This window comes from Mchenga conophoros, linkage group LG16 (assembly GCF_057382185.1).
Source record: "Mchenga conophoros isolate Kocher_MC1m ecotype Shallow Benthic linkage group LG16, M_conophoros_male_GT1.1, whole genome shotgun sequence".
Taxonomy (NCBI): domain Eukaryota; kingdom Metazoa; phylum Chordata; class Actinopteri; order Cichliformes; family Cichlidae; genus Mchenga; species Mchenga conophoros.
The window spans coordinates 28,622,705-28,636,953 of record NC_140541.1 but is presented as its reverse complement, the minus strand read 5'-3'; the positions used below and the strand labels follow the sequence as shown (position 1 = coordinate 28,636,953).

At 40.9% G+C, this 14,249-nt stretch overlaps 2 protein-coding genes across 2 annotated transcripts in view; one reads left to right on the top strand and one right to left on the bottom strand.

Moving 5' to 3' along the window:
• Positions 1 to 14,249, top strand: part of LOC146556997 (general transcription factor IIF subunit 2-like) — a 65,626-nt gene that overhangs the window by 31,192 nt on the left and 20,185 nt on the right. The window lies entirely within an intron of this gene.
• kctd4 (potassium channel tetramerization domain containing 4) lies at positions 2,559 to 4,522 on the bottom strand. Its single transcript, XM_085249935.1, has one exon. The coding sequence runs from the start codon at positions 4,177 to 4,179 to the stop codon at positions 3,403 to 3,405; it is 777 nt and encodes a 258-aa protein (XP_085106061.1). The 5' UTR covers positions 4,180 to 4,522; the 3' UTR covers positions 2,559 to 3,402.

Below are 14,249 nucleotides of genomic sequence, written 5' to 3'. Positions count from 1 at the left end.
TGAAAGTGTAGGAGTAGATATTTGATGATTTACTGTCTAGTTATTTGCCTCAGGGGCATATAATTCTACTTCTCAGTGCATTCAAATTAAAGAAGTTTTCCATCACTTAGCTCTGTACCTGTGTAATATCAGTGCCATTGATTTTCCTGATGTATATTATGTTTGAGCCAGGAATGTTTCACCTGATGAAATCAAAGCAGCGTCTTCCATGTTTAGTCATTGATTTGCATTACAGTGGTCTCACAGAGTGAAATGTGTTTTCCATTCCTGCAGTCACGAACTTATGAAATTTCTGCATCATCTCCCAGGAGGCTGATTAGATCATTTTACTAATCCACCTGCTATTAAAATAAGCACACCTACGGTTAGCACTTTTGACCAGTACAATATTGCAAAGTTGGACTTTGCAGGTAATGATTACTTGTTACCTGTTACTAGCTGCTTAGATGCATGACACAAATCAGGGTACAGTGATAAAAGGGATAAAAAGAGATTCTCCTTGGGGGAGGAGGGCAGGATTCATCCCAGAGTATGACCCAGTTTTAAAATGCCAAATATCTCCACTAGAGCTGGACGGGTTTGAAGGGGCTCCCTCGAGGCTGCGGCAGGGGAAGCTGGTGCACTGTGGAGGCAGCACGACTTGGGCTGTCAGTTACTGTAGCAGGCGGTGTGAGGGTGAGAGCAGGGCATGTTTTGATTAGACTGTGTGACAGACGCTGTTGCATAATAATGGGAGACTTTGCTTTAAACATAATGAGCGTTGTAACCAAGTTGGAGCTACTTACACTGAACTCATATTAGAGAGGTAATCTTGCAGGATTCCTGTGAAAATAAAAAAGAAATGCTGTAGAAAATATGATAGGAATAATTAAAATACTTTATTTGAGAATATGAGCCACATTAGTTAAAGCAGAACATCAATTTAAAACAGCGTCTTTTAGTTTATTGGCAACATTTGTTGAGCCTATAGTTTGATTTTTGCTTGTAAAAGCACTGATTTTTTTTAAACGCGCTTTAAAAATTTTCACCTGAGCCATAGGAAAGTGTTTGTTTGGGGTTTTTTTTTTGGCTTTTTCAACACTGTATCCCAGTTTCTCCACATTCATACAGTCTGTATTTACATGTAGATTAGTGGAAAGGCACAAAACTATCACACGTAGTTTTTTCCAGCTATTTTAATATTTTGCAACTTTATGATTCAATCAACTGTCGTACAGCTGGCAGGTTACTTTACGGAAATATTACACTAGTTAAAGACTTCACTGCAATTTTTTACACTTTGCAGATGTCGGTGGGCTGAATTAGGACCCTTTTTGCAGACACGCTGGCGAGGACACACAGTGAGCCTCACTGTATCACTGTTGACGTGCAGTCAGAGATTTGTACCAGAGCTCCACGGCAATCTTTCTCTTTATTTAACTTGTAGAAATCTTTCTGATTATGCAGCAGCACATCTGCATACTCTGCAGCGTTATGAGAAGTAGTGACTTTTATATTGATGTCAGGTGCTCTCCTTAGAGTGGACCTGTTGCCTATTGCTGTTATTTTCTATTTATTTTTTTAATGTATCTGTATAAGCGAGAGAGGTTTGTTCATTTAGATATTTTTTTTAAAAATATTTAAGAAAGCGTGGTTTTGCGGCCAAAAATACAGAGCATTCAAATTCTGTACTAACCGCTAACTGTATCTGTAGCCCCTCTGATAGTTTTATGTGGCATATTGCAAGAAGGCAAATGAAACTATAGAGCTTTGTTTCAGATTGAATCAAAGTCCTTCTAGAAGCAAGTCTTGCACCTTTACTTTTCTGACAATTTATTATCGTTTTGTTAATTATAATTTCAGTGATGTGAAACTGCATTAATAACTGCTTTAACAGTTTCCACACTTTGCCATAAAATACGTTTTGAAACCCTTTTCACCCCCTGGAAGCTCCTTTAGGAATTTCCTGTACATTATATTTCTGAGATCTTTGACTGCTGTGCCTCTATCTAACATTTTTGCTTCCATGTCTTGGGGTTTTTTTTGCAGTTAATGATGTTTAGCTACTTTGCAGCGCTGCGTGATCTGAACAATACATCGTGGAACAGCATCAGAGGAAATAATATCACAAACCTGGTAATTTCTACAGGTTTCCACTGGCCGGCATGTAAAACCGTGGAAAAGACTCCCTTCTCCTTTTAATTTTCCAGATGTAGAAAACAGTGTTTCACATGTTTGGAGAACTGCAGAAGTGCATCATTTATAGCATGGAAAAGTACTGGCTGTAAGCAAGAGCCAAGTCTGTGTATAACTCCCATTTGGATACGTAACATTAATAATGCTCCTGTCTGACTCAGTGGGTAACAGTCTCACTCTGTACAGACTGTAAGTTCAGCAGGGTCAGGACTAAATGGTTATAAGTGTAGCTTTTAAGCTATTGTATGAAAGAAAAATAATCTAATACTAAGACTTGCTGCCTGATAGTATAAAATAAGTTTCCTCATTAACGGAAGCAGTTTTTGTGAGGTTTGTCACACAAAAGCAGCGACATTAAACGTCAAAACACTCTGACCCAAGAGTTTTAGTCTCACTTTTATTTGTAAAATACTCACATTGAAAAGTAATAGGCATTTTATTTTTTGTGTCACTGGCTTCACAGAGGCTCACAGCACTAACAAACACACAGTTTATTTAGTGCACATGCATCATGCTAGATTCAAAGCCCTTACAATAATCACAGTTCTTTGCACTCAAAACTCAAACATTTGGTTGTGAAGTTCGCTTTGTCCATCCAAATCGATCCGAATGAGCTGTGGCTGTCCCTTCAGGCTCCAGAGGGTAATAAACTGAGCACAAGCTATTAAACCAACTAAACACAGCACACAGGGGTGGGTTTAGCAGTGGACACACACGCACGCCAGCACACATACACACACGTGTGCACACACAGGCTGTAGTAAAAGCTGAATGGCACATCACGCAACACAAGCAGTTTTTAAAACCTTAATTCGACGCGCTCGTCTTCTGTGTGAAAGGACTCGCCGTCGACTTTCGCGTCACTTAAACTTTTGCATGATACCTAACCAGATGCAGTTAAAGATGCTATAAATGTCAAGATGATGTGGGTCATTTTGAGTTCTATAAATACAAAGCAGTGCAAACGGTGATGCTAAAATACCATTCTGCTCAGAACAATCACCCAAAAACGTATCCCGTGTGTGTGTAAGCCACTATTGTGCAGTAAACATTTAAAACCTGCCCTGTACGACAGACCTACCCACCAGTTCTTCTATCAATGACACATTACAGCTCGGCACATCTTACAACACTTTCAAACCAATACCTCACAGGGTGGATATAGAAACAGGCTCTTTCCTTTCTCCCTCTATCTTCCCCCTCCCCGCCCCCTTCATCATCTTCATCCTACTTGACAAAATGCAGGGCCTCGGCCACCACCACGGAGCCTTTGCTGCTGTCAAGGCAGGTGACAAGCTTGAAGCCCGATCTCAGTGCTAGCATCACTGTCTCTAGTTTCAGACAGTCAAGTGTGCACAGGAATGTGCTGTCCTCCTTCAGAACGAGCCGCGAGCCAGGCTCCGACTTGATGAAGTGTCGGAACTGTATCACGTTGGATGACACCACAAATTCTTCCGGAAAGCCATCCAAGCGGCTCTTGGAGATCTGCACCAGCCGCCCTTTGACCTTATCGATGAAGGCGGGGTCACTGCAGTACACCTTGAGGCCCTGCGACCTCTCGTGGCTATCCGTCACCTCCAGGAAGGCGGGTTCCCGCAGTGCCGCCCTCTGAGTTTCCCACTCGACCACAGCCTCCACCAGTTCAGTCAGGCGGTAAAAATCGGCCTCTCGTCGCAGGAGCCCCGCCTCCCGGAAGTCATCGGGCAGCTGGAGCTCTCCTGTTCGGAGGTAGTTGAGCACATGGCGAAAAACCGGACCATCTCTGTCGATGAAGGGGTTGCCCATGGAATCGGTGTGCTGGACCGCCTTCTTACCGTTGGCCACCTCCTCGAGAAACGAGCCCTGTTGTTTGGCAAGGGTGGTCCGGTGGGCCGTGTACAGGAACCCCCCTACGTTGAGGGTGATGGTGCCCGAGGAGGGCTTCTTGAAGCTCTTGCTGGGCTGCAGCAGGTCCGGGTTGATGTGCCTCAGTTCACTTTCCATCCTGCTGAGGTCCCATTCCATTCTCCAGACGCCCTCTCCAGCCTCGACCCAGCCTCGGAGCTGGTGTGTCTGCTCAGCTGTGCGCGTGTGTGTCTGTGTGTGCTCGGTACCAATCGAGTCAGTTTTTTTTTTCTTTCTCTTCCCCCCTCTCCTTTGGATCTGACTTTGTGGGTCGGTGCGGCAGCAGAGGAAATGAGAAGGTGTTGTCAGCTGTCTGTATAGTGAGAGCAAATGTGTCTGAGAGCGTGTGATGGTGGATGGGTGAGTGCTGCCTGGCAGAGGAGCGACAGTGAACTGGGAGCTGAAAACAGACTCGCTCTCTGTTCTGCTCCGTGTCCCTCCTCTCGCTGTCTCTCTCTCTCTCTCTCTGTCTCTTCTACTCTTTCTGTCTCTCTCTCTCTCTTTAAGAGTGGGTGGGCAGGCAGCGTCACATACAGGGAGGAGAGAGAGGGAGTATGTGAGCAAACATCAGAGGAGTACAGACTCCAGAAGCTCGCTCTTTTTCTTTCTTTCACTCTGTCTTTAATTATCTTGGATAAAAAAGGTGCAAAGCTCAGCTCTAGCTGTTAGTTAACACACACATACACACACATGCACGCAAGCCATGCTTTCACCAGATGGAGGGGGGAGGGTTGCTTCCATAATTTTTGTGGTGTGAAATTGTCTCAGCGTGTGTGAGTCTGAATATGAAACTCCTTTTTGCAGCCAGATCCATCTGTTTTACCACACAGCGCTTCATGTGAACTGGAATCTGTCTGAAATCTCCGGTCATGACGGGGAGGAGGCGGCTGGCCTCGTTTCATGTAAATTTATGTGACTCTCCTGCTTTCCTTCTTGCGAGGTAACAGGCGGGCCCTCTGTCTTAGCAAATTGTTTATTGATCGTGCCCATGTGTGCGGTGTGTGTGTGTGTGTGTGTGCGCTCGCTTTGAGGGCCTTGTGAAGGAAATGGACCAATTACAGTCCACGGTGGTCCGGTCATGAAGGACAGCTTTTGAATTGGTTAATGCTTTTGGCCTGTAGCCTCCTGTCAGGGGAAAAATGGTCCACTGGTCGCTCGGTACTAACGACTCACGCCGTCGCTGTTTACGTGTGTCCGTGTGTGCTTATTTTTGTTCTGCGTTTCACTCTTTCTTTTTTTTTTTCTTTTTTTTTTTTGTATCTCCTCCAGCGCGACTACAAATGTGAAAGAAATCACAGTTCATATCAAACACGAGGAAACACGCAGAGCGGCTCCAGCAGTGCTGACTGGTAACAGCGTGTGATAAAAACATAAAAGTCTGCGCATACCACGCAGATGATTTGGTCTGGTGCTTCATGCTTACACTCTAACACACTAAACACTATGTTAAATAACTGTAGTTGGGCTGAAAATGGAAGAAAAATTACCATTCTAGGAAGCTACTAAATAAATAACGGTAAATGATACGTATCAGTTTTGTGGTAGATGTTCATTTTATAGCAGAAGCTGCTCTAAAGTGTGAGTGTGCAAAATCAATGTGTACTTCAGCTTCCATGTGGTGATTTAATGATTTTGGTAAACATATAATCCATAAAAGAAACATCTTTGCATCAGTCTTATTATGCAGTCGCCTTTTAAGAACAGGTTTTCCTCGTGTCCTCTTTATTACTTGTTGGCGTTTCTATATTAGAAGTGGAAAATGTCAGCAGTCAGATTGCTCCCATGTTGAACTCCCTGCATTTCTTATTTATCACGCAAGCACTTACACAAACACTCAGGCCCGATAGCCTGCACACTAAATCCATGTTTACTCTTGATTCTGACCCGCGCAGCTACTGCTGCAGAAATATTTCAGTGCAGACGGTTTGTAACCTACTTTAGATGTGTTTTTACACCAGGGAGGCAATGCCAGTTAATTTGCATAATTTATCATCACTTGCACAGAAGTCTGGCAGTGACAAAATACCTGGATTGTGGCGGTTTGTCACCGGAGGGCAACGGAGACGGGGCGCCTTCTTTTGCAGTGGTGTTTATGTTTGATTACTCACTAGCAAAATATTGTTAAGGCATTTAAATTTACTTGCCTTGTGAGAAAATACAGTTATACGAGTAGTGGAAGATTAGGTTATCTCGATGTAACATTTAGCGGTAGCAAGCTTGTCGAAAATGAGTAAAGCAGGCTAAAAAAATGCCTTTTACAGTGGGATAACTAAAGCTAGAGACTCGGGATTATCTGTTGAAGCCCTGCTGCAGTTGCTTACCAGTATATGAGTCAGAGGTGTGAAGATATCTCGTTTATCGAAGTTTTTCATGGTAAATTTCTGAAGAAACTACTTAAGGTGAATAAAAATGTCCAGACATGGTTTGTGGTGTGGATTATTGGATACCAGCAGGATCAAGTTATCCTCTTATGTTTAGTTCATTAAGGAATCAATACAATAAGGATGCTTTTAAATCAGAGTGGGTAGTGACATTAAAACAAGTTTCTGATTACACCTCATTTTCTTATTTATGGTGAGGTACCAATGTGATGAATGACAGCCTCTGCATAAATTATAGAACATTTAGGCAAGGTCTTCAATTGGGAGATTACCCATGCAGCTTAGATTATTCAGATCAGGTCAGAATCCAGCAGTAACGGGCAGATGTCTTGGTGCTGAGTATGTTGTGAATATTGCAGAGTTTTGTGAATGACTTGTATCTGCATTTGGGTGCTTTTGGATCTGTTGGTTATCTATTTATTTCTTTTCTTTGTTTCCTTTCTGATGTGTAAAATGAAGTCCTGCCTTATGCATGGCTTCTCTTTTACCCCACAATGGATCTAATGAGAATGAGGGGGGGAAAAAATTAAAAGGCAGAAAAGAAAAAATGCATTATAATTAATTTAAGAGCTTCAACAAAATGATTATTGGTTACACCCCAGTGTGAAAAACCTAAAGCTATTCAGTTTAAAGAAAACCAGCAAATATTCACACTTGTTTCTGTAACTACTGAAAATTTTGGCTTGATTGCTTTAAAATATGTCAGTGAATAGCTGTTAAATCTAAATATATTAGAATGCAATACATTAAACTGAATAATCCCTGTGAGCATGAAAAATAGCTGCATTGCTGCACCTTTTAAGAATCAATAATGAAGCAGAAAGGTTATAAATCAGAGTATATTACATTAAAAAGTCTTTTTCATGTGTGTCTGCTTATTTGTAGATCCTCCATTTATCCCTGCTCTTTTACCCTTAATAACAGACAGAAATGAATAAAATAGGCTACACTGATTGCTTTTCCACCGAAAAAGCAACAAGTATGTTCCACTGATGCAACAGGTTATCACCCACTTACTCCTCAGAGCTGCTGCTGCTGCTGCTGCTGTAGATGTAAATGAATCATGTAGGCAAGTGCACTGATTGAAGATTCACTTGAACTGAAACACTTTATTCAAACATGCGAGCGCTCTCTGATTGATGTGTGACTGAAATGCTTCTTTTCCTTGCCTACGTGGGGTAGTTGATCCCCAAAACGACGGCTCCTGCACGTCGCCTCTGTGATCTTTCTGTTCATAAGTGATTAGTTGTATCATCGTTAACGACACTCAATTGGAATCACAAACGAGGACAAGATGCAGCGGAGAGGATTGTGGGAGGTTTGACCTGCTTTCTGCTCTCTTTATTAAAACAGCCTCGCCGGGGACCGCCGTCGTCTTCAAACGTCGGTGGGAATCTGTTAGTCGCGGCTGTTGTCAAAGTGACAGCTTTTTGAATGTTTGAAATAAATTCCCCAAAATGCTGCTAGCAAGGACTCTCCTTCGCTCTTAAAGGTGGTGAATTATTCATAGAGCCGCTCTAAGAGCTTGTGGTGTAACATGGAGTCACTGACTGCTGTGAAGCTGGCATGGCAACCACTTAAAATGGGGTCTTGCGCGAGCTCGGAGCTGTCAATCTCTCGCTTTATTCATTATGGAAGTCTGTCTGCTGTAAAGGGTCTGCATGTGTTAGTCCCAGTGGATCGAGCTGATCAGATGGGAGCAGCGTATTTTTAAAATGATGACTGTGTGAATTTTGATTTGATCACAGCTACTTTTTCTTTTTATGAATATCAGCACCCTATTACCAATATTATTTTTTCAGTAATACAAACAAGCAAATATGACCCATGGAGGAAAAGGGGAAATATATCATAAACAATGTTTAAATGCACACGGAGCTCCCATCTCTATAAAAAACAAATAAATAAAAAAATCAACAAAAGGCTGCCTGATTTGTGATGAAAAACTATCCTGATGCTTAATATTACACCTCTTAAATATTGGTTTATTAGTATTTGTATGTAGTATATGTAGTATTTGCCTCACAGAGCTGCTGGCATGGGTGTAGAGCAGTTTTGTGTAACAAGTCAGAACTTCCTGAATAGAAAGAAACTGCTCAGGTATACATTCACCAGCCACTTTATTAGGTACATTTTGCTGGTACCGGGTTGGATCGCTTTTTGCCTTTCGATTTATATAGTGCCAAATCACTACAGTAGTCACCTCAAGGCGCTTTATATTATTATGGTAAATATCCTACAATAATACAGAGAAAGCCCAAACAATCAAATGGGCTATGAGCAAGCAATTGGTGACAGTGGGAAAGAAAAACTTCCATTTGACAGGAAGAAGCCTCGGGCAGAACCAGGCTCTGAGAAAACTGTCCTAATTCTTCATGGCACAGATAACAGCAATGTGCTCAAAACATTCCTCAGAGATTTTAGCTGTGTTGATGTGACAGCATCACACAGTGGCTGCAGAGTTGTCGGCTGCACATCCACGAACCAACCTCCCCTTTCTGTCGCATCCCATAGGTGCTCTTTTGGATTGAGATCTGCTGACTGTTGAGGCTTAGTACAGTGGGCATGGTCAGCAACAGTACTCAGGTAGGCTTTGATATTTAAATGCTCAGTTGGTTCTAAGGAGCCCAACATGTGCTAAAAAAATATCCCCCACAACACCACCAGCCTGACGCCGTATTTAGACTTCTAAAGGGAATCTTTGCAGAGCCTACGACTTAACGTACATAAGCAGCCAACGTCATTGCTGGCATTTATGCTGGTGCTGGTGCATTATGTGTTAACTACCATGTGGTAATGTCCCAGAGTTTTATATGCCCTCCCACAACACTGATAAGGATGAGCAGAAGGGGATGGATGGATGGATAATTAGTCCTTATATTGAGATGATAATTATTCTCTGAACTATTTAAAAAAACAAGTGGACAAATGTATAGGAGGAATTGACGGTACTGCCCTTATGGTACTTAGCATGAATCCCCCATCAGTTGATACGAGGCAGCATGCATTCATGCTTTCATGTTGTTTATGCCAAATTCTGACCCTCTCAGCCTCAGCTTCTTCTCAGCCTCAGCTTGAAGCCACTCAGTAGACATTTTCTCTTTTTTGGACTGTTTTGCGTAAACCCCTGAGACGGTTCTTTGGGAAAATCCAAGCAGATCAGCAGTTTGTGAATATTCATACCAGACCATTTGGCACCAACGAGCGTGCCATATTCAAAGTCACTTAAATCACTTTTCTTCTCCTTTCTGATGCTCAGTTTGAATTTCAGCAGGTCACTGTGTCTACACGCCTAAATACACAGACTTCCTGCCGTGTGATTGCTGATTGGATATTTGGTTTAAAACCTAATTGCAACGTGCTCAGTGAGTACCTGCCAAGAAAATGAACATAGACCTGGTCAGGAAGAGGCTCAGATTTATCCAAGCTGCTAAAAAGTTTACTTCCACAATCCTGTGTTCTACATCACAATTAAAGCAGTATAAATGAATTTTATGCGTTATGATTTATACATTATTAAAAATGTTCAGAGGTCAAGATTCATTCAGAGGCTTTATTACCAGCAGGTCCACTGTATAGATCGGATTTGCAGAACAACATTATTTTCTGTTGCATCCTGACTGACTCCTTTAATTAAGTTAACGCTGCTGTGCCACATGCGTAAATGAGCACATCACTCTCAATTTAAAGGTCTTATTGTTTCTGCTGCTGGGTGATCCTTCGGGAAATTTTTACACGTGGCCAGCTGTGGGCAACCGACAGGAAGTCACTGAGTTCAATGCTCCTACAAAATCCCAGCTGAGTTTCAGTGATCCCTCAATTAACATCATTTCAAGATTAAAGGACGTAACTGTCTTCAATTTTCTTTATGAATCAAGCAGCAACCTGAAATTGAGCCAGGTTAAGAGCACATTTACAGGATAGTGAAAAAAGCAATTTCTCATTTGGAAACTGACGAGGTTGTTTTAATTGACACGTGTCCCTGCCACGGGCCTCACCTCGAGTAACAGCAGCCACTGAATGGGACCTTTGTACTGTGTTTGCGCTTTTGGTTCCTTTTTGGAGCATTTTAATGCAATTTTATGACATGGCTTCCTGTGTAGCACAGCAAGCCGAAGAAGTCAGTGCTCCAGTTTTGGTGATTGAAATATTAGTACTTAATTAGTCGGTTACTTAGAAGTAATTAGGAGATTTGTGCTTTTATGTGTTGCACCTCTAATTGATGACCTAACGCTTGACCCTCTCGTCTAAATATGGCGAATTCTGGCTTTAAAAATGTATCTCAGCAGCCAAAATGCTAATGTAGAAGTTTGAAAATGCAGTGCCCAGAAACCGTAGACTGTATATAAATGATGACTGTAGCCACCATGACATCACTCTCTGTTTTTAGCTCTTTAAAACCAGATGCCTCGAACACAGGGCAGATCTGACTGAAACTGTGGAACCAAGGCTAATGCTTTGTTAATCATATGTCAATAACTGATGATTATACCTTTGTTTATCCATCTTAGTGGATAATAATGACCATAATTTACAAAATAAACATCATCTTGTATTTAGTGTGACTTCAAAGCATCAACAGAGCCCATAAATTGGTCAGAAAAGCATTTACTGAGGTCACAGGTCCAAGGAGCCGTGAGGAGTCCCTCTCTGCGGGAGATTAAAAGAATCCAGCTTAAAGGCATTTATCCAATGGATTCAGTATTTAGACAGATCCATCTTTTAGATAAAGCCTATAATCTTCATGGAAACTGCTCAGCTCATAACTATACTTTCATGGCTTGTATTCATCAATTAAAGTTCAGGTGTGTTTGTACAAAGACTGTCCTGAGAGGTTGGCAAATAATCAATGAAAGCTTCTTTAAGGGGTTTATAAGGTGGGCATATTTCATTTTCTACTGTTCTAGGAGAGCATGACCCCCTCCCAAAATGCATGATTGTATGATACCTGTAAAGGCACAAAGGTGAGATTTATAATAAAAGCCACTCTGACATTAAAATCCACCCTATTTTTAAACCTTTTTTAAAAACTCTCAATGCTCCGTTTTGCCCAAGAGGTTTTAAGGTGAGAAACAGACTCATTTATGCCAGACCGGTCCACTCGTAATTAAATGGCCCAGCACTCCTCTGTGTATTTACGGCACTTCAAAGCCTACTTGTTGCATATGCTAATCAACTTTAAAATCAAAACGAGTGGGTTGAGTAGAAGTGCAAACGTCAGAAAATCACTTCAAAGTTAACGAATGGAATCATTAAATTTCTTTAATGAAGCAGCCTCTGGGCTTGGCAGATATGAGCTTTAATGGGAAATTATATTTGGAGATCCAATCAGTGACTTTGCCCCCGTCATGTCCTTACCCACCCCCCACCCTAGCAAACTCATTGCTTGCTTGTCATTATGTTTAGACTAGCCTGCCACAGCTGTTGTATATGTATGTGTGCACACAGTGTGTTCATGTCTATTTCCCTTTGTCTGTTGTATTTAGTAGCTGATAAAGTAAACTCCCAAGTATAAAAATTTGATGATGTCTAAAAGCTAGATGCATAAACTTCATTCAAGTTTCCAGACCTAAACAAAAACATCAAAATGATTAAACTTTAATCCCACGCATTTTTGTTGTATGAATTTTTAATATTAATCAAACTCAATTATTCCACATAAAGTCAACCAATTTTTTAAATATATACAATAGCTTAGGTGTGTTTTAAGAAGCTGTACAAAATATAGCCTTAATAATATTAATATTTTCGGTGTTAAAACCTTCAGAGTACAAAGGGGTGAATCAAAATTCATGTTATTGTTTGAGCATTTATGAGTCGTCAGAATGCTTTAAGTACGGGAGCTGCCTACATGATATTTTCATATTTCAAGATCTATTTTATTCACAATTCACTGCGGGGTTTTTTTTCTATAACTCTTCCATAACAAGCTACATTATTATCATGATATATCATAGCTTCAGTAGGAAGAAGCTTCACAAATGTAATGTAAGATTAACATTGTAACGTTGTAACGTTAAAGTAAGAGAAATAAGTATTGGTGCCCTGGATGTTTGATCCATTTTTCTCATAACTCACTTGAAGAACTTTAAAGAGAGTATTCATTGTATACTTTTAAGGGTCAAATTACCATGTGGGGTAGGTCAAAATAAGTTATAATATAGCAAAGGTTTCCAGTTCAGTGTCAACTATATGCTTTGTCAAAGAGGAAAGTCTTAAGCTTGTTCTTAAAAGTAGAGACAGCTTCTGTCCAGCCTGGGAACTGGTTCCACAGACTCACAGTTGTCTAACATAGCAGTAATAAAGGCACGAACTAGTGTTTTAGCATCACTCTGAGGTTTCTAATTTTGGAGATGTTGCGCAAATGGAAAAAACCAGTCTGACATATTTGTTTAGTATGCGCATTGAAAAGCACATCCTGGTCAACAACAGACTCCCAAGATTCCTCACAGTGTTCACAGTGTTACTGCAGGCCAAGCTAACAGAGTACCAGAGTAAGCATCTAGTTACACAACATATTTATAAGATTTTTAAAGCCGAGTACAATAACCTCAGTTTCATCTCAATTTAGAAACAGAAAATAAAAGTCATCCAGGTCTTTAAGGCATTCCTGTAGTTTAAATAATTGGTGTGTTTTATCTGACTCCATGGATTTCACATATTCATTAGTGTAGTTCTGACATATCACATGGATCAACCAAGAAGTAGTACCATCCATCCATTTTTGTCACTGATCTGGGTGCATATTTTGGTTGTAGCGGTCTAAACAGAGACACTGAAGTGTTCCTGAGCCAGCTGACAAATGTAATCTCTGCAGCATGTTCTGAGTGTATCCGGGGATCTCTTCCCAGTTTGATATGAAACGCCTCACCTAAAAGGATTCCTGAAGGCATCCTCGTCAGATCCCCAAACCACCTCAACTGGCTTCTTTTCATCAGTTGTTTGTACTCATGTCATTCTTTTGGTCACTGCCCACAGCTCGTGGTCAGGGTAAGGCTGGGAATGCAGATCAAACAGCAAATCAGCAGCTTTTTCCTCAATATTCTCTCTTACAAAAAATAGTCTGGAAACAAATGCTAATATATATATTTCTTATCTTTTGCCTTTTGAACACATAGAGAGGCCTGGAGAAGCATTTACTGTTTAAATAACAATACTTTGGTCAGAGTTAATAGGGTTTCACCACTTCGGTGGCGCTGTCAAGGTTCTCCAACAAAGGCCAAAGCAGCAGTCATTATGTGCAGAGCTGTGACTTTTTATAGCCCCATATTATTAACTCATCACATATAAACCATCATCAAGTGTGAAGTCATGAGGTTAATCATATAATAATGAACATTTCTCAAACACCAAAAAGGCTTCACAACAAAGCACCTGGAAAAAAATATCCCTACATCAGTAACTACGGCCCTGAAAGTAACCAGAGTACAATAATTTACAAATACTTTCAGGTGCATGCATTTATTGATGATGGAGTCAAGAAGTATACAAAATCTATTTGGATGCAAAAAATGAAGAAGTAAGCCACAATTAACTGAGTAAAATAAGTAAGGAAGTGGATGTTTCAGCATCGAAATGATCCTGAAGCAAAGCGAGACCTGCTGAAAAAAACTGATAAGGAGAAATCAAAGTCTAAATCTCTCCAAAGACCAGTGATGTCAGCGTGTTGATGCCCCGGAGAGGATGATCTGAAAGCTTTGCTCAAATGCTGAGCAAAGATTTCACCTACTGCAGAAACGGACTCATTAAATACATATAAAAGCTCCATTGCAATTCTTTAAGATCCAAGATCTGAAAAACTTGATACAA

What these genes read in the sequence shown, in the direction of transcription:
- kctd4 (XM_085249935.1), bottom strand. Translation starts at nt 4,179, where the DNA reads ATGGAATGGGACCTCAGCAGGATGGAAAGTGAACTGAGGCACATCAAC.